The sequence below is a fragment of the Nasonia vitripennis genome, chromosome 3 (assembly GCF_009193385.2).
Source record: "Nasonia vitripennis strain AsymCx chromosome 3, Nvit_psr_1.1, whole genome shotgun sequence".
In the NCBI taxonomy this organism is placed as follows: Eukaryota; Metazoa; Arthropoda; class Insecta; order Hymenoptera; family Pteromalidae; genus Nasonia; species Nasonia vitripennis.
The window spans coordinates 10,251,726-10,271,501 of NC_045759.1; the positions used below are offsets into that span (position 1 = coordinate 10,251,726).

Below are 19,776 nucleotides of genomic sequence, written 5' to 3' on the forward strand. Positions count from 1 at the left end.
GCCGCCAAATAATTAAGTATGAGCGACGCGCAAAGTATAACGTGTTCGTCTCATTCACCTCTATAGCTAATAATTAACTCGCCCTCTGTACAAATAGACGGTGATCAATATTTCAAAACCGTAACTAAGAGCATTAATTACAGGCAGCTATAGGCGACGAAATCGTGTCAACGCACCGAGAAAACTCGCGACTCATCGCTCTCCGAGTATACAAGTGCGCGCAGAGAACAAAGAAAAGCCAAAACAAAGCCAGCTCCGTCCTCTCCGCAGTGCACCGATTCAAACACCTGAGAGCACCAATGCGCCGTATATCGACTATACGTCACACAAATATGTATATAGTTATAGAGAGTGCTGGTCGTACACTCGAGTCTCGAGGAACTCGAAGAAGTGAAAATGTCTGACGCAACCGTACGCATGCGCGTAATCGTGCGGACACATGCACCGGGCTTGCTCCGTCCGCGCAATACGTCGAGTATTACAACACGTAATCTCAAAGAAAAGCGAGACGGATTCACGGTATAGAGTACACTCGAGGCACACACGAGAGCAGCAGTAGTAGTAGCCAGCGGGACGTGCTGGCCGCACCAGCAGGGCAGCAGCACAGCTCAACGTGGCCAGCAGGCGCGTCGTAACATGAGAGCAGACGACTCCTCCACGACGACGACGACGACGACCACGACGACGACGACGACCTGTAGGCGACAACCGCTGGGCTAAGCTCGGCTATTTTCTTTCCATATCCATCAGCGGTGATAAGGTTCCCTGTCGCTTGCGACAGTGAGTCGGGAGAGACGACTCGCTAGCAAGGCTGGAGGTAGATCGGCGGAGCCGGTGCGCCCGCCCGCCACTGCTCGCCATGGGCTACGACATCAAGTGGATCATCCCCAAGCTCCGGAGCACGACTAGCCTCTGGAACTTCGCCAGCAGCATAACCTTCGCCGCCGTCGGGATATTCTCCAAAATCATCATGGGTGAGTAGCTCTAGCTCGCGTCCGTGCAATTACTCGCCATTGTGCGATATCCTACCTACAAGCACTTACGACGAGAGTTTACGATCGTTATCTCTGCGCTGAGCGATCTATAACCTTACTCACTCGCGCGCCAGCTCAGGGCCTGTAATGATTTTCAAGACAACACCAAGGACGCCTGCTGCATATGCTTAGTCACTCGTGCGTCTCTCTCGCTCTCTCTCTCTCTCTCTACCTCCATCCCTCTCTCTTTCTGGCTTTTCCTATACCTACCTGCACTAATTTTGCATTGTGCGTACGTTCTTCGCAGAGTGGCTCAACAAGACCACGGTCTACAACAAGCACATCATCGAGAGGGCCCTGAACTCGCGCCCCAAGGAGGTTCCTCTCATCACCGTGTCCAATCACCACAGTTGTTTTGATGATCCTGGTATTTGGAGTGAGTTTCTTTTTGCACATGACACCTGTTACTCGCTCTTATGTCATTCGGTCACAGTTTTGTGCTGATGCCTGAACAAATTTTGCACACAGGTACGTTGGATTTGAAGTATCTGCTGAGTCGCCGGAAAATGAGATGGTCGTTGGCAGCTCATGACATTTGTTTTACCAATGTCTGGCACTCTTACTTCTTCATGCTGGGAAAGTGCGTGCCAGTGGTCAGGGGCAACGGAGTTTATCAGGAAGCCATTGACTTCTGCATAGAAAAATTGGCCAAGGGAGACTGGGTTCACGTGTTCCCCGAAGGCAAAGTTAACATGCTCAAAGAAAATCTGAGGTATCCATCTCAAACATATCTCAACTACTGCTAGTTTTGGTGCCCACAGTTTAATGGCAGTCAGTGACGATGCATTTTTTAATCTGCAGGTTCAAATGGGGTATAGGAAGATTGATATTCGAATCGCCTGTAGTGCCACTAGTTGTACCAATCGTTCATCTGGGCATGGATCAAGTTCTTCCCAATGAACCTCCTTACATGCTTAAAACGAAGAAAAAAGTTACACTTTATTATGGAGAACCGATAGACTTTAGTGAAATGTTAGCTGATTTAAGGAAATCCAATGCCGATGAAGTAGAAGCCCGGAAAGCTATCACGGATCGCATTCAAGATGAACTCCTCAGGTAACAACCAGATAAAAAATTTTTTGCACAAATGTCCTCTGTGTCTCTCTTTCCAAAATCGAGATTGTAACGTTTACGCAATGCATTTGCAGATTAAAGACGGCCACAGAAGAACTTCACGCACGACTTTGACATAGAAGAAACGGCTGGCAACGACGTCAGCTCTAGCCAAAAATATTGGGCACAAAGTATACTATGTGAATACCAGTACTATTTTACTGAATGGAGGATGTTAAACTAATAGAACTTTACTACTTTAGATATTTTACAAAAGGAAGGAGTTTTCAATCGAAATGACTTCTGCATATTTTTATATCAAGAGCGTCTTATTAATCAAATTGCCGGGTTGTACAGGAATATAATGTACAGATTGTAGCGCACTCAGAACTGCTATTCAGTTCCTTTATATATATAGTAACGTTATTTGCTTTTATCTAAATTTCCTGTACTTATTTTTCTAAATCTACCGGCTAAATCTTCCACAAAACGTTGACGCAGAGTATGTACATACTTTTAAACGAAGATATTTATACAATCAACGTAAAAATGAAACGCAACAGAAGACAACATCGATTTTGTAAAAATATTAGTGATCTGTTGAAAAAAAACATAGGATCGGCATAAACTATTTAGTCATTGAGCCGATGCCATAAGTTTTCTATCACAGTGTACATAACAAAACTAACGAATTTATATGTATACTATGTATTTATTGCGAAATGCGACTGAACATTAAAATGCCTTTCCTAATCTTAAATAAACATTTTTTCGAGTCTTTTTCCCACAACCAACGTCATAGGAAAGTTCAACCGAACAATACAACTCTTAATGAATTCTTATACTTATGTAACCTTCACGGAATTATTTATAGCCGCGAATAGTCGAGTCAAAGTATTCTGACTTTGAAATAATTTCATTAATAGAATAATCATATTATTAGCTAATTCATGCATTTGTATGAACCTCTCAAACTTGACCTTGCATTCAATGATAAGTTGAACCAAATAGCAATAGAACGTTTTCTATTGAAATTATTCTGAACTCAATTTTACAATGGAATTGGGAAAACATGGAGGAAGTTTTCTGATATAAATAATAATAACGCCAAATTTTTCTGATATAAATAATTATATTTATAACCATTGATATCACAATAAATGAATTCGATAATCGATAACTAAATTAAGTTTTAAACGGTTAGTATTAAACTTTAAAATTTTCATAAAACATTAATCAAGTCCAATAGATTAGCTAAAAATGATAATAAATTAATCTCATATAGGCTTTATATATGTATAATATATATACTTGGAAGATTCCTATAACTGTATAGGTAACATTTTGGTTCTTACGCATATTTCTTTATATTGGATATTTCTTTGTATAACTTACTATATTTATATATGTTTATATATGTCTGCATGATTTTTTTTACATAATTTGTTTATATATCTTGTATAGTTTCCAGAGAAACGTTGCACAGTTTTTGACGGCCTTAGAAGCTCACAGTCTTCACTGCCTTGCTAATAACAGACTGTTTTACAGCTGGCATAAACTTATATTACAGTAATTAATGAAGATATAGAAATTCCTTTGCATATATATATATATATATATATAATTTACTATCTATGTACAAAAATTCTCTTTTGTATTTATATTGTTACTTCCGTGTTTGGATGACATTTTTTCACTTTCAAAAATGTTTATATTCTCGTTTTGATCTTTTAATGCAGAATATTTATTAGTATATGTTAGAGATGCATAAAATGTTTATAAAACTATCTCTTTATGCTTTAATTTAAAACTATGGCTCTTAGCATCCAAACATGAAAGGTAGTGCAAAAACTCGGATACCATTATAAGGATAGTAGTGTACGAGAACGTTTTCCTTAAGATTACTCTACATGAAAAATCGAACACAACAATTTGTTTTGTTACTTCTCATACAAGCTTTGTACCCAAAACTTTGAAGTGCACGATTAGTTTTCCTAGTACGTGTGAACTGGAGGATCCTCTAGATTTTCTGATTATTAGGTGTAGGTGTAGGCCTGATACTCTGAAGTCTACTCTAATTCCACAAAAAGTGTAGTTTAACCGGAAATCACAGCACGGCGATGAATTTCAATTAATTTTTCTTTTAAGAAAACGTCAATTCAAAATTCACTCGTACAAAATCCTAACACCAACGTTCTTGTCTTATTATCTAAGTATACACCGTCAATGATAGTTTATCGTAGCACAATGAAGAACATTTTGAATGGGAAGATTTTATACAATTGAGAGACAGACATTGGTATGATCTAGAGTTGGAATGTTAACTAAGCTACATATCCGTACAATTAGTGTCGTAGTAAGTAAATAACGTCAATGGATGCCATTGGCGACTCTACGTAGCTTCGCCTTGTTAAACGAAGAAATGCTTCCTAGCAAAGCTGCACGTTCGTTTGATGCTGGTGTTTTTGGTGCAGTTGTTACTGGCATCGGAGGTGGCGGAGGGCACGAGTCTTTTTTTAATTCTTTGGAACTGTTTGATTGCACTTCAGTAGAACCTTTAAAAATTTAAAAACAAATTAAAAATAAATAATTTGTTTAAATTATACGGTGTATAAGAATCAAATAAGTGCAGTAGATAAGATGCAGTAGTCATTATACAATAATATATATAAAAAATAACGAGAAATCAAGAACCATATTCTTATTTTAAAGAATAGAGCTACAATTTTAAAATCATAGGTCAAAAAGCTAAATGCAAAATAAATTATAACTACATAAACTAACATAAAGTACATAAAACTGCTGATAAAAAATTAAACAAGAAAGTAAATCATTCGAATGCATTACTCAATCTACTGTTAACCATTCATATTAATAAATTATTTAGAGACCTGTCAAACGACCTACGCGACACCACTGACTGCAACCTATGCCATCAACTTTTGTGTCCAGCTTTTTTAATTACATAGAGGAATGAGCATGAATATTAGTAAAATTTAAAAAAAGTACACGTATATCGATTAAACCTACCATGAGATGGGGGTGTGAGAGTACCGACACTGGTAGCTGTAGATGTACTTGTTGGACTGTCAGATCGTTCTGGACTTTTTCCATTGATTTGTTTTGTTCCATTGGTTCCAAGTTGACTTGCAGAGCGTTCTTGTGCCAACCTCTGTTCTTTTTTCTAAAATTAAACATGTTCGAGAATCAAAAAGCATTTCTTTGTTTGTATAAGAGAAGATGATGTTTAATAGACTACATACCAGTTTGTGTTTCCGTTTCTTCATTTCCTCCTCCGAACTCATCATTTCCTGAACTCTAACAAGTCTTTTTTGATGCCTTGCTACTTTCTGTTCGTCTCTCAGTCTTGACTCGGCCTTGTTTGTGGCTTCTATTAGCGCGTCTTTCAGGTGACTACTGAGTTTAAAGTGCGGCTTATCGACCGCACTAGCATTAGAGCGAGCGTTTCGTCGCAACACTTCGAAAAACGGATGTTCCATTAGTTGAGCGACGGTAGGGAGATCTTGCTTCAAGGCCTCGTGAGATAAAATAACTTCTAAAAGATTTTTTAATTTTGAATCACAGTGCGGTAGGTCAGAACTTCCGATTGTAGCTTCTAATAGAGGCCTGCCAAAGGCCATTTCGTATAGGACGTGTCCAAAGGCATACACGTCTACCTGAGTCTGTAATTGAAAATCGAGTTAGCATCCTTGTGTTGATTCTAATCCTACTTACGAATTAAATGGATTATGCTTACGGTAGCGTGTAATTTCCGCCTTTGAACGACATATGGTCGGTAGAATGCCGGTAAACCTAGGAGACCGTTTTCTATATCTAATAATTTAGCTCCAGTAGCAGTTAGTAAAACGTTGCCAGTGTGTAAGTGTCCGTATGGTAAGCCTTTTTCATGAAGAAAACTGAGAGCTTCCAAGATCTGAAACGTCAAAAGTGTTGTAATGAAATGTGAACTATCAAAATTGATAACTGTTGCAGGAAGGTAAACTAATAATAAACCTACCTGATATGCGTAGTTAGTAATTTCAGTGACAGTCAATGACTTTGTCTGTTTTGGATTTCCATATTTTTTAATGAAAGGCTGCTTAGGCTTGCTATTACACAAGACGTCTCGTAGCGTGCCATCAGGGTGGAAGTTGCGAATCGTGAGAGCGCCGTTCTCGGTGACATGTTGATGTACCATTGGCTCTATGTAACTATGTTTCAGACTACCAAGACTCTTGAAAACTCCTTGCATGTCCTTGTCTTGCAGGTGCTTGTCGGGTCCGAATTCTACCCAAGCAAGAAGCAGCTCTTGCTTGGGATTTTGCCTATTCTTGACCGTGTAGTAATGCTTTCTTAACCGCCATCCCATATCGGGAATGGCCTTGCCAACTTCAAAATTGGCATCACTACGTAAAGCTAATGACACTTGCTGCAGTGCTATTTCTAAAAAAATTATAAATCGTGCAGTGTTAGCTTATAGGGTCTAATTATACTTTTGAGAGCTTGTGCAGTCGATATATTTACCATGGAGAGGTGCTGTATAATTCTCAGGATCTAAGAATTTTTTCATGGGCAACGACGATGCCAAAATCGGATTCATGAGTACTACGTTTAAGTAATTCTAGAAAAGCAAAATAAAGAAACTATCAAGACGAGGGGGAAGAGAGGAGAGCGAATTTGGAAACTAGCGACAAAGGCATACCTGTAAAGCGACCTGTCTCTGAGCTATAAAGTCTGGTTCCATATTACCAATGATTCTCTTAGGTGGCAGCGGCAAGTTGATGCCGGATGTAGAAAGAACCGCGTGCAGCTGAACAAAGTCATTGTATCGTCTGCAGACTCGCCAGGATTTCTCAGGTAATGGTCCTCTCTGCGTCTTGATCACGTACTCCTGAAAATCACGAGCACAAGACGAGCATGATAAAATCTGGCCCAGCTATTTATAGCTCGCACACAGCCTTGAACTGTGTGGGTGCAGCAGTTGAATTATCCAAAGGCATCGCATGCATGCAGGCCAGAGGATAATTGGAGCAAAGTACTTAGATATCAGTCTAAAGGATCTAGAAAAGTCGATGAATCAATAGCGGCGTGCAGGCGGTGCGGACAGGCACGGATTGCAGCGGAGAAAGAGAGAGCAGTGTGGAGCGCGAGATAAGAGAGGAAGAAAGTAAAAGTATAAGTATGAGTAGGTATATATGTAGGTACCGTGTGCGCGTCGATAGTCCGAGCATTCTCGATGACGCTGGTGAGTGTCTCGGTGTCGTCTAGCAGCACCTTATTCGTGTATCTCTTCTGAAAGAGAGCCATTGATCATGTTAATCGTGGCTGGCAGCAGCCCTCTGCAGCTGCTGCAGCAGCGGGGCGAGCTGCGTCGTACAGTATCCGTCGCGTGATTTCCGCGCGGCGCCATACATGACGCGCCCCCGATTCATCTCAGTACATTATACACACTGTACGTCCTGAGGTGAGGAGATGCTGCCGCTGCTGCTGTTGTTGTTGCGCTGCGCTGTCTGTCGCTGTCCTCTCTCGGCTCCTGCACGATTACAACAGCAACTGTGCGCAACACCGATTCGAGAGAGTATTAGCGCGAGCGCGAGCGCGAGAGCGAGAGAGAGAGAGAGAGAGAAGCCGCAGAGTAAGCTTATAGCCGCCGCTGCTCCTACTGCACTGTCCGATGCGAGTTGCGACGTGGCCTTGCGCGTGTGTATGTGCAGCTCTTCGTGCGCAATCGGTAACTCCGTCGTTCTCTCGCTCTCGCAGCTCGCTCCTATTGTCGCGCTCTAGCCCGACTGCTCGTCTCTCTCTCTCTCTCGCGCGCACAGCGCAAATTGCAATCTATGTGTATAGCTATATACGTACACGAGCAAAAATAAACGGGCGCGCATGCGCATGGCACACCATCGGGAATCGGGAATTCCTCTATATACACGCTGCTGCTCTTGGGGGGGGGGGGGCTGTGTTTCATCGAATTCTTGCATGGTGTTTATTGTTTTGCCTACACGAGAGTCGTCTGCGCGGGCCTAAAAGTAGATGTTCTCTTCTTCCGCCGAGAGGCAGAGAAGCTCATAAGTCGAGTCGAGGACTTTCCCCCCATGATGACGTATACTTTCAGTGGAATTGATTGCAACATTATCATATCAGTTCTGCTCCTCTGCATGCAACACGAAGGAAATCGTTATCGCGAATAATTTGTCACTACTCTGATGATGACTGTTTTTTTTTGTTCGTCTTCGATGAATGAATTGAAATTATAATATATTGTTACTCGTATCATTGTTCACTTGAACTTATTATACGATGATAATATATGGTACTTTGCCAATAAAATTAATTGAGCGAATGAAAACTATGTATATAATTAGTTTTAGATCGATTTATAAAGAGTCCAATTGTATTCCGTGAATGTTTTCGTAGACGAATATACAGCTAGGAGAATATGTACAGGATACTATATACAGTCTGGCAAAAAGTCATGGTCATTGTCCTTGCAAAACATTTGGCTAAAAACTACAATAATATGGTCAAGGATCATTTCATGGCTAACGACGGAGATTGCGCTTTCTTGTCGTATCTCTCGCTATCTCCGAATTTACGACGCCTTTATGCGAGCGCATGATAAAAACGGTGAATATATCATTTGGCTCAACGAAAAAATTTACTGATCAATTTGTTGAGCTTATCCTCGAATATTTTTATCAGAATACGCGCGTTTAATCGTCGAGCCACACTTTTGGCCTTTTTTCAAGAGTCGCTTATTTATAGCAGACGACGAAAGAAACTAAAATTTGCCTAAAACAATTAAAATCGAAATTACTATATAGTTGTCAAACAAAGTTGAAACTTTATAAAAATGATAGACCTCAAACATACTGTATACCGGAGGGCAACTATATGTCCCGGTTTTTCATAATGATGGGGTTCTCCCGTATATACAGACGATTGCTCATTTTTTCTCGTTTACTACACATGCAGAATTTTCCAATGCGTAGAAAAATGTAAACATATTGGTTTTATCGATTTTCCTATAAAAAAATGTTCTCTATAAATCATAGAATGTCTATCAAAAGTTACACAAACACAAATGAATATAGTTCTGCAATATGAGCACATACACACACTATTTGATGTCAGCTGTACGTAAATCTAGTCGGTCAGATGTAAATATTGACTCAGCTGCATTGGTATCTTATACATATACATATACGTGCTATAGTGAAAATTGGAATCTTAGCTATGCAAAACATTAAAACCCAATAAGCTTACGGTTTTTGTTGTTGCCGATTATGTTTTGAATATTAAATTTTAATACAACTGCTAAGGATTTTTCACGATGATTCGTTGATTTAAGTACTTCTGAACGATCGCGACATTTCCATATCCAAGAGATTCAAACAAGATCATGTGATTGGTTCAAAAGCTCGGTCCTACGACCGGTCACAAATCGGTCATTCAGCTACCTACCCTACCCCAGCCTGCAAAATAATGATATTTGCAATAAAAAAAATACTAATCGATAATTTTTTGATAGCTCAATTCAACTACGTTGTCCTTTGAAATTGCTCACCTTAATTTATTTATTTAAAAATCAATAAAGTCATTGAAAAAAAAATTCATGTACCCCTATTTTTAAACTTCCATATCTTTTGATATATATAATATTTTTAACTGCTCAAAGTGCTAAAAAACTACTCAAGTTACATATATAATTGCTCAAGTAAAGTTTTACTCAGCTCTACTTTCCTTAATTGTTAAATAAATCAAGATAGTTTCAACGTAGGCAGTTGAGCGTTGCGCATGGGCTTAAATAAATAATTTAAGGTGAGCAATTTCAAAGGACAACGTAGTTGAATTGAGCTATTAAAAAATTATCGATTAGTATTTTTTTTATTGCAAATATCAAATTATTTTGCAGGCTGGGCTAGGATAGGTTGTGTATGTGTACATAGTTGCTCTCCTGCCTCCCCCACATAGCTGTGCACGCGCATCCCGTCTCCGCCCTGATGGCATACGTAATGTCTGATAATAGCTCCGATCGTAGGTTATACCGAAACCCGACGAGGCTCGGGCACATTCATTCGCGGTAACCGTCGGCTGACGAGTCCCCCCCCCCCCTCTCTCTCTCTCTCTCTGGTGCAGCGCGCGCGCAAGAATTCCTCCGCCCGCCAGAGCTCCGATGCTCTCTGTGCCTCTGTTCGCCTCGTCGGCGTCGCGGTAGGTATTCGCGACGGTAGTGCCCCTCCGCTCGCCGCGGGGGAACCTTGTGATATTTCTCGAGGAAGCTTTCCGTGCGCTGCTCCTCGTCCCTCGAAATCAATAGTCGACGCGACCAGACCATAGTCCGTGCGCGTGGTTTTCTTCGAAGCTACAAGGCTACAACTCCCCTGCAGTGTGTATGTGTGTTTTCGTATACAACTCATAAGTATCCGTGCGTTGGAGAGGCTGAGAGCATCGAATATACTTAGTGCGCGTGTACACAAGAAAATAGAGGACATCATGGAGAAGGACGAAGACCTGGGGGACTTCAGCGGGAACGGCGGAACCAACGTAGAGCAGCCCGACAGCTGCAGCAAACCGAACGAGGTCGTCGAGAACACCTACGGCTGTGAACATTATAAGAGAAAGTCCAAATTTGTGGTGAGTAGCGATCTCAGCTCGCAACGCGACACATAATACGGGGTATATATATATATATAGCATATCTCTCTCTCTCTCTCTCTCTCTCTCTCTCTCTCTCTCTCTCTCTCTCTCTCTCTCGAATCTCGATCGACCGATCGTCCGCGCCTATATGATACAAGTTACATACTTATTGTACTCTTTTCGACACGCACCAACTTTTCCACTCTTTGCTCTGCTCGTTCACGAGAGAGAGAGAGAGAGAGAGAGAGAGAGAGAGAGAGCTCGCGGTCAACAAAGCCGCTTTTTCGACATATGCTTTTTTATCTCTTGTCAGAGCGAGCTCTTTCGAAATTTTACGCGTTCCCGAGGCTCCGATGCTAATTGGAGCTGTATAATTGCCGTTTGACTCGACCTCCTTGTCCTGACGCTCTTTACACCCAGAGAGTTTTCTCTCGAGAGGATACCTAAGCATCTCGCGTGCACACGCAGGTCGAGGACGTTTCGATTGCGATTGCGACGGTGATCTGTCCATTGCTAAAGTACGGATAAAGCTTGGATAATTGATGATCTTTGGGCTCGGAAAGAGGTGAAAAAGAGCACGTGTGCATCACCTCCGCGATGCTTCTCTATATCTGACCGCCCCACAGTATTTACAGAGGGCAGACTCATCTCGACATTTCATGCTCCGATTGCTCCGAAATGGAAATGTCTCGGTCGAAGGAAATGATAACCTAACCTCTTCAGCGAGCGTATTTCCTCGAGCCGTATTATATCTGTGCTCTATGCGTATCAGTTAATTTGCATTAAAACTAGCCATTTAGCGCTCGGGTACAGAAAAAGAACCAAGTGGCGATTGCCTAATTGATGTCAATTTCTTGCAAAACTCAATGGCTTTTCATCTGTCTGCATGGAGCTCAGGCACACCTTTATGATTCATTTTGAATTTAGACTCTTTAAATTATTAACTAGGTATATTGCTGCCAATTTGTATTGCTCCTCTTTTTTATTTGATCCACTAGTGAAGCTTTTTTGGCGGTGCCTGCCTGTTGTTCACCGAACAACCAATGACACTTGATCCATTATCAAGTCTTACACGCAATGGCACACACACACACACACAGTATACATTGAGTTTTTTCTAGAACAATTGCAGAAACAAGTTTTTGAAGTTAAATACCTACATTCTGCTGCAAATGTCGTCAAGCGATGTTGCATAAAGAGAATAGTTCAATTACAAAACAAAAGTTACTAATGGATCATTGCATTAAAGTAAAACATGCTAAACTGCATGAACCAGGACTGTTTCTCACACCAGATTAGTCACAAGCTTTAGTAGTGATATGGAAAGGGCATCTTTAATTCAAATAAATATGAAATGATGTCCTACTCTTTTCTATGCAACTTATCATCTCCGTCTTCGTTGGAACAAATCTAATAGAGAGCACTTATGCAATAATACTTTTTTCTTTCAAAATTCCTGATCTTCTATCATTCTTCAATTTGTAACGCAAAAAATAAATCTATGAATGAAGCAGTTTTGAGCAATCATAAATTATGGATTATTATCCAGAGTACAAAATTTTTTGTACATTTTCAATCATTAGAATTTTCTAAATAAAAGAGAAGAGGAAAAAATTCAAATTTCATCTACATGTAAATTACTAGTTCAACATTGTCATTTTTCTATCTTTGACATTCTATTTTTAAAAGTAAAGCCGTGATGCTTTGTTTTTTAAATCAAATGTTTACTTTTCCTTTTTTATGTGTATAAAAAAGTTGCAACAATAAACTTGATTTGATAATTAGATTAAACTATAGTTTTTTTATGACTAAAAATACAATCATTTATAATTTTATGTAGTATTAAAAAAAAATTAAATGATTAACAATTGATTTACAGTTGGTCTGTGATACATTAAGAAGCTAACATAATGTCTAAATATGCCTACATCTTAATTAAAATAGTTTTAAAATACAAATTGCTTACTTAGCTGCATATTTGAAAACCTGTTTCAGTATAGAGAAAAGCCATGGCAGATTCATTTTTGCTAACGTTTACATTAATAATATCCAAAGTTTAAAAAAAATTCTATTGTTCCAGACACCCTGTTGCGACAAGGTATACACTTGTCGCTTTTGCCACGATGAGCAGGAGGCTCACACCGTAAAACGAAAAGAAGTCACAGAATTAATATGTGTCTTGTGTGACACACGCCAACCAGTGCAAGCAACTTGCCAAAAGTGCCATGTCCGCTTCGGCAAGTACACCTGCCTCGAATGCAATTTATTTGATGATGAAGACAAGAACCAGTATCATTGTGACGGATGTGGGATATGTAGGCTTGGTGGACGGGACAGATTTTTTCACTGTGCTAAATGCAATATGTGCTTACCCGTTGAGTTACAAAATGGTCATAAGGTAAGGTTTTGATTTAAATAGTTTTTTAGTTCATTTAATATTTTATCTTATAATTTTTATCTAATTTCACAGTGTGTAGAAAATGTCTCACATGCCAATTGTCCAGTATGTCTGGAAGATATTCATACCAGTCGTATTCCATGCCACATTCCAAATTGTGGGCACCTTCTGCACCGTACATGTTTCGAAGATCTTCTACATTCAGGCCATTATGCTTGCCCAACTTGTCAAGTTTCCCTTCTTGACATGTCCGATTTATGGCGATTTTTGGATAGCGAAGTGTCGATAACACCAATGCCACCGGAATACAAAGATTATAAAGCTGATATCCTATGCAAGGATTGTCACGAGGTACTGTATAGACACATTTATTTAATGAAAGAATTTTCCTTAGAATTTGTAAAAAGATTAACAAAAATAATGTTGATTCAGGAATCTACGGTAAAATTTCATGTCGTTGGACTGAAGTGTTTAAATTGCGGGAGCTATAATACGTGTCGAATCAAGGGTTCTCCATGCCCAGGTAAGTTAAAAAAATCGATTTGTAGCAGCTGTAACTTAACTATAATGTCAATGGTAGTCGACGCTATTTGTTCGAAATTTTGACGAGTTTAACATTGACGCGCTAAAAGCTGACGAAAAAAACATGATCATATTTCGTTCTTTTCCTACAGACCCAGAATCCCTCGACGTGGCTGCTAGTGGTAGTCGAACGGGCAACGATGACCAGTCAGGATCGCAAGCGCAGTAGCAAAAAGTTCGAAGACATTGGACGACTGTAACGGTTCATTCCTTATGCATCATTCTAAGGCGTTTGTTTTTACGCAAATAAATCGGTATTTTCCTCTATGAGTATTGATATTATGCACCTGGGAGCATCAATTTTCAGTTGCATATAGGTACCGAGATGTGTTCGTAAATCATGGAGACCGATATCGTCACCAACAAAGAATTCAAATACGAGATTTTGTATTATTTTTTTTTTTTGTTTTGATAAATCTAGAAAAAATTAGAGTGCACCTTATTTTTAAATTTTTGCGTGCGTAGCGTTAAAATGCTTGGAGAAAATTCTAAATTTTTGCTCGGTAACGAAACGTCAATTGAAATTTTATGAAATCTCACTATTTGAAAAATTATTGTATTCTGAAATGAACCTGTACTGACCACCGAATGGTGCATTGCAATGTCTGCTCTTTTTTTTAAATATGGCAGTCTTGAATAGTTTAAATGTGATTATTGAAATGATGCAAACTAAGGCCTACAGTCTTGACGCGTAGTCAGTATCCCTGATTTTAAGCTAGACCAATTTCACGAAACTTTAGTACAATTTTGGAGAAAGTATATTTCTCAAATTTACGTTTTAAAAATATACAAATATTATTATTTGGACTTGTTTCTTTAAGTTGATCATTATACATACATCACAGGTTTCTAAATCTATTTATATATCTTTTTGCATAGAGGAAAGAAATTGAATAAGAATTATTTTTAGACTCTATATAACGACTCGTCTTAGTCTCAAGACTTGTATGTACAATCATTGGTTTGATATATTTTAGCTATTATCAGCACTTTTTTGCACTCAAAATTTTTGAAGCCAGTAAGCAGTTTATTGTTGATTGGTTAATGTCTTGTTTGAAATTAATAGTTAAATTACATATAATTTTCTTGTTTGTATAGAACATGAGAATAGATTTTGTATGTTATTATATCATTTTTTACTTCTTACTGTATACACACGATTGCATGATAGGTTTAACGCGTTCAGTGCTAGCAGTACGATTATGCAATAAAAAGCTACAAAAAGTAATAAAAGATAAGTTTTTCCATATAATCATGATTGTCTCGAAGCGAACCTAAACTAAATTTGTTACTGTAGCACTGTATGCATCGAGTGCGTTTATTGGCATTTCATATTTATACTCACATGCTATATATAAAATGTCCTTGGATCCTGATATCGCTAAGCGACTAAGTAGTTGAAGTATAGTTATTCAATATACCTCGGAAGAAACAAATAGCATATTATCAATTTACTTAATGGTTTTCATTCTGCATTTTTTGCCAGTAAAATATCCTTTATACGACTTTAATTATACATCTTTAGAAACATTCCGATCAATTCTCCATGAGCTATATGATTTAAACACATATAAAAGCATAGAATTAAGTTTTTATTTGAATATTTGATATTCATTATTTCATATTATATTATATTATCGCATAAGATTTAAGTAACGAGAGGGAAAACAACTCGAAGAATAAGTTATAAAAAAAAAGTTGGAATCTGTTACAAAAATAATAATTAATAAAGACGATTATTTCAAAATTTTAACTCCCTAAACCACGTACTACTAAGAGATCTGTTATTTATCAAACCAAACATATACTTTATGTAAAAACACGTTTCAATTGTCTAGGATCCGTGGCCTTCTGTTGTAAATTCAAGAATGTTGTTAAATATTTTTTTTTTTTAATATATAATTAATACATAAGAATAAATACATACAAAAGGTCAAAACCAAAGGACAAATAAACATGTGAAAGATACAAGTAATGTTACTTTTAGCGTTAATATTACAAATAATATAGTTGCCAGCGAGCTTTAATTTTATAATCTACATATTTTAAAATTATAGAAATCGAATTTCCTTAATTGTCTTAAAATAAAACTTTGGAAAAAACGTAATTTTTAAAATATGAAATAAATAAATGTTTTTTTTATTATTATTAAAAACTTGTTGACTGCATCGCTTCCAACATATAGTCAATAACAGTATCGATAAAGAGTACGTAATAGGTATTCTAAACTTTTTGAAATGCATGCATTTTTAAAAAATGCTCACAAGTAAAATTAAGATCTGTCGATGCATTTCTTCATATCTATAAGTTCCAAATACATGCGAAATGAAATGGATAAAGAAAAGCACTTGTATATGTTTTGCGTGTTCAACGCCACTTTATTGTTTGGTTGTAAATTAAATTACCAATACAAAGGCTCTTTGTACATAACGGCCGCAATAATGTTTTATATTATAATATAATATTCTATCAAATAAACCGGCTATAATTTTTTTTATCTATCTTCTTCGCTAAAGAAAATGAGAAAAACGACACACGTAGTGCGCACATATTTATAATCTACATAGATAATGGATTTTTTCTTCCCCATGGAGATTAAAAGTTATCCACTAAGGGAAAAAGTGTAAGGAGAAGGGGGGACTAGGGGGAGAGAATCAAGTCTGGTAGGGTCTCGGTGAAACTTTACAAAAAAAGACTCGTAGAAAAAACTAACAGAGAGCATAGTCTCGCAGGCGCAAGTTGCGAAATGCTTCCAGAGACTGCTGGGTAACGCTCGTTTTACAATGTTGGCGTCGGGGCACACCCCGTTCGGTCATTGCATTTCCGTAAAATACGCAAGCGGAGCCACTTTTTGCTTTTTACTACTATTATTAATACACGCCATCTACGTCTATCGCGCATGTAAAAATATTCTTCGAAAAAACTTGCTTTTTTGCACTGACAAAATCACACGAGCAATCTCGCGTGTGTATGTTTATTAGTCCATAAATATCAGTCGGGTCGTCTCTTCTGGGACGACGATCTTGAGTTACTTCCACTGGTGCTCAGGTGCTACTGTCGCTGATGCTGCTACTGCTGTCGGATCAGTCCGCGCTTGGAGCAGGTGAGTCAGGTCAGAAGTTGAGGGACCGAGGACGCAGCGGCGTGTATCCGTGGATGCTGAGAAACTGCCGGGCTGCCTGAGTCATCTCGACCTGGTCTCGGGTTCGACCGCAAGCCACCGCCGTCCATTGCACTTCCAATTGCATCTGCAGGACAAAGAAGAAAAAAGCAAACCGTTAGTTGAACTCGATCAACGGACTACGGTTGTTATTTTTATCAACTTCGTTGACTGATGACACATCGTGGTGGCGATACATTGATTACATCGTTGCGATACATCGACAAATAAATGTTAAAAGCGACACGTAAATTTGAAAGTGCAATATGCAAGCAAAGAAGTTGGGGAGCAATGTGCGAGCGAGACTCACCTTGGTACGTTTGGACGGCGCCTGAATGTAGTCGTTCGGGCTGTCGAACGTGTCGAACGAGATAGCTCTCTTGGCGTTGGGCTTCCGCTGTACGGGCGCAAAGTCGTGGGAAGTCTGGAAAGGAATAGACACACTAGCTACAGCCGGCAGTTTATAGTAGAAAAAATCAAGTAGAAAAAAATTGCCCGATAAAGGAGGGTTGCGCACGTTTAGAGTATTTATAAAAATAAAAATAGATCGATTTTCTTCATCTCCACATTATCCAAGTAAATAAATAAATACTTGGGATTATAAAAAATATTGATAAATGTGCAGACGATAGAAAAAGACGCGGCGACGTGCTTAGCGTGTTTTCTCCTTCTCTTTTCCCATTCGTAACTACTCGACTCTCGAACACTGGTAATTTTATGCAACGAAATCGGAGTGACTAGGCCTCTGCTTAATATTTGGTACGTACGCGAGTAGTGAGTCGTTGCGCGCGCCTCCGCGAGCCGATGCTCGGTGCAAATATCTTTGGGTAGTTCGTTGCTTCAACGATCGAGGGGTACACGACTTTTCAAGAGGGACGAGAGAGTTGCCTTGTTTTTCAAAGTTAGCTTTGCTTTCTTTCGTTAACCTTAAGGGGGGTCTGGGTGGTGGGGTGGGGGAGGTGACAAGGAAGGTACTTTGGTACGCTAGGCCAGGCCTGTTAACAGGGGGAGAGATTCGCTTTTTTATTTGAAGTTAGTGCAGACATGCTGTGTTTGCCAACTTATCGTAAACACGAATCCAAATGATAAAATATAGGCAGAATAAAATTAAATTAAATAATACATACTATACAAATAACTAATACACGTATAAAAAAAATTTACAAGAAAAAAAATTCATTCGACTTTCGTACTTGGGCTCTGGGAGCATACATAAATAGGAAGTCACTTTTTTATTCTTTTTTTTCAATCAAGACTTTCCTCAGTCGCGTTTTTTCTGAATAAACTATCTTTTTTCGACACATCAACTGTATAAATCAGCAAAGTAAAATAATAACGTCAACAACAAAAATGATTAGTTCATCGTCCCTTGTTGTATATTACAAAGGAAAACGAAGCAACGAAATCTTTCTTTTCGTAACTTGTGAGAATATAAAAAAGCGACGTTAAAGCCGAAAGGCTTGAATACCAAGTTACAAGCTTAACGTTAAAATAAATTAAGTACTTATAAGACGGTGTCTTGGACCCGGCTACAAGTTAAGCGTCATAGTCCTTTTACATGATTCTCTTATTTGATCATTTCTTTTCTTTTTAAATAAAAAATTAAATATAGGCATCGACAATTAATTATGCTGCCATCAATAAATTTATACAAGACAATTTTTGTATCTTTCTTTCGTTATAAATAATTAACAAAAGATAAATAGCGTAAGTAAAAAAAATCGAGTCATTGATAGTACGCTTAATTCAGGCGTCTACTTTTTCTCCTTTACTTCCTTACTTTCTTTTCTTTCTTTTTAAGATAAGTTCGTTACACTTTGAGGTACGTTAATCGGAATGTTAGAATTCTGCAGGATGGGAAAGCTTTTCGTCTTTTGTTTTCCTGGGAGTACGTATAAGGTTTGCTCATTTAAACAATGTATATAAGGCGCTACGTGGAAGCCCGAACTAGGCGTAACTGGGCGAACGACAATACGAACAAACAACATTTAAAGAAATAAAAAAAAAACGAATAAACATATACGAATTAAATAAGAAACATCGATAGAAATAAGAAGGATTAGTACAGTAAGTGAGAATAGAAGTAGAAAGAAGACGATATAAAGTAAAAAAGAAAGAGTGTGAGAGAGGAAAAGAAAAGGCCGGCTAGCGTGTCTAGAGGCGAGTGGTGCGGGAATAGTACCAGGATAGGGCTGGTTGTTGATTCTCAGAATCACATTGACTTTGAACACGCGTTTCTACCTTTACGGGACTTGGCCCGGTTGCTAAAAAACTGTCGTCCAAGGCCATCGACGCCGGCGAGAACAATACAGACGTATCCAGACTTTTACTCTGCAACAAAAAAACATACCATAAGCACACATGCGCGCGCGCACGGTCCCAAAACTTGCCTTGTGCTCTTCGACCTCGGCACTAAAAAAGAACTTGCTGAAAATTCATGCCACATGGTTTACAACAATCTAGCACAAACTAACAGACTATTTTTCAGCGACAAGTATCGAAAAGGACTGGGCATGCAATGGGGAAAAGCAAAGCTCTACTCACCGGTGTCTCCACGGCGAAGCTCATCTCGGAACTGTCGTGCGAGCTGGACCAGGCTTGGCAGAGGGCTTTGCGCGCCCTTTTTCCGCCAGGCGCACTGTTCTCTTTGCCGCGACGCCGTCCAGTGCCGTAACCCGAGTCCTGCAGTATGCTACCGCTGCTGGTGCCTGCCAGACTCTCGCGATCCGTTTCCTGCTTGATAATCTCCGTGAGGGCGTCTAGCCTGCTCGGCGTCGCCGGCAGCTGGGTCGTAGCACCGCTTCGCCGCTCCAATTCGGCCAGTGCGTTTTTGAACGGCGTGGGCGTGCGCGGCGTCGTTCCATCTGAAAAGATTCGTAATCGGTTACTCGATGCTCGGCTACACTCTTCTT

The 19,776-nt window shown here is 39.1% G+C and overlaps 4 protein-coding genes across 19 annotated transcripts in view; 2 read left to right on the forward strand and 2 right to left on the reverse strand.

The window, feature by feature from the left end:
* Nucleotides 1-19: 19 nt before the first annotated feature.
* On the forward strand, nucleotides 20-2,847 carry LOC100115240 (tafazzin homolog). Of its 2 annotated transcripts, XR_004344799.1 has the most exons (6): nucleotides 455-974; nucleotides 1,282-1,410; nucleotides 1,503-1,746; nucleotides 1,836-2,090; nucleotides 2,183-2,278; nucleotides 2,351-2,847. XR_004344799.1 is itself a non-coding variant. In XM_001599968.6 (5 exons), the coding sequence occupies exons 1-5, from the start codon at nucleotides 860-862 to the stop codon at nucleotides 2,220-2,222; spliced, it is 783 nt and encodes a 260-aa protein (XP_001600018.2). In that variant the 5' UTR covers nucleotides 20-859; the 3' UTR covers nucleotides 2,223-2,847. The 2 variants fall into 2 exon arrangements, 1 of the variants encoding a protein (XP_001600018.2); XM_001599968.6 differs by having other exon boundaries at nucleotides 20-974; nucleotides 2,183-2,847.
* Nucleotides 2,558-7,875, reverse strand: LOC100115279 (PX domain-containing protein kinase-like protein). 5 transcript variants are annotated; one of them, XM_032598676.1, is made up of 10 exons: nucleotides 7,539-7,874; nucleotides 7,293-7,379; nucleotides 6,790-6,978; nucleotides 6,612-6,708; nucleotides 6,106-6,530; nucleotides 5,845-6,021; nucleotides 5,351-5,770; nucleotides 5,118-5,271; nucleotides 4,979-5,039; nucleotides 3,200-4,642 (listed from the first exon to the last, which is right to left on the reverse strand). In XM_032598676.1, exons 3-9 carry the CDS (start codon nucleotides 6,829-6,831, stop codon nucleotides 5,023-5,025), a joined length of 1,332 nt encoding a protein of 443 aa, XP_032454567.1. In that variant the 5' UTR covers nucleotides 6,832-6,978; nucleotides 7,293-7,379; nucleotides 7,539-7,874; the 3' UTR covers nucleotides 3,200-4,642; nucleotides 4,979-5,022. The 5 variants fall into 5 exon arrangements, with proteins under 5 accessions (XP_016839498.1, XP_032454567.1, XP_016839499.1 ...); XM_016984010.3 differs by having other exon boundaries at nucleotides 7,293-7,875; XM_008216042.3 differs by lacking the exon at nucleotides 4,979-5,039.
* Nucleotides 7,876-10,155: 2,280 nt separating this feature from the next.
* LOC100115312 (RING finger and CHY zinc finger domain-containing protein 1) lies at nucleotides 10,156-15,620 on the forward strand. 2 transcript variants are annotated; one of them, XM_001600022.6, is made up of 5 exons: nucleotides 10,156-10,721; nucleotides 12,805-13,122; nucleotides 13,195-13,473; nucleotides 13,555-13,645; nucleotides 13,797-15,620. In XM_001600022.6, the coding sequence occupies exons 1-5, from the start codon at nucleotides 10,581-10,583 to the stop codon at nucleotides 13,871-13,873; spliced, it is 906 nt and encodes a 301-aa protein (XP_001600072.2). In that variant the 5' UTR covers nucleotides 10,156-10,580; the 3' UTR covers nucleotides 13,874-15,620. The 2 variants fall into 2 exon arrangements, with proteins under 2 accessions (XP_001600072.2, XP_016839855.1); XM_016984366.3 differs by having other exon boundaries at nucleotides 10,162-10,721; nucleotides 13,195-13,645.
* Nucleotides 15,621-16,057: 437 nt separating this feature from the next.
* Nucleotides 16,058-19,776, reverse strand: part of LOC100115386 (transcriptional activator Myb) — a 37,292-nt gene continuing 33,573 nt past the window's right edge. For 4 of the 10 annotated variants that reach the window (XM_031926786.2, XM_031926787.2, XM_016984362.3 and 1 more), the window contains exons 7-10: nucleotides 19,409-19,728; nucleotides 19,106-19,195; nucleotides 17,175-17,288; nucleotides 16,058-16,952 (exon numbers count right to left, since the gene is read on the reverse strand). In XM_031926786.2, coding sequence (XP_031782646.1) covers nucleotides 16,818-16,952; nucleotides 17,175-17,288; nucleotides 19,106-19,195; nucleotides 19,409-19,728 — 659 coding nt within the window. In that variant the 3' untranslated portion in view covers nucleotides 16,058-16,817. The remainder of the gene's footprint in view (nucleotides 16,953-17,174; nucleotides 17,289-19,105; nucleotides 19,196-19,408; nucleotides 19,729-19,776) is intronic. The other 6 variants (XM_031926790.2, XM_032598681.1, XM_032598682.1 and 3 more) reach the window with 3 other exon arrangements.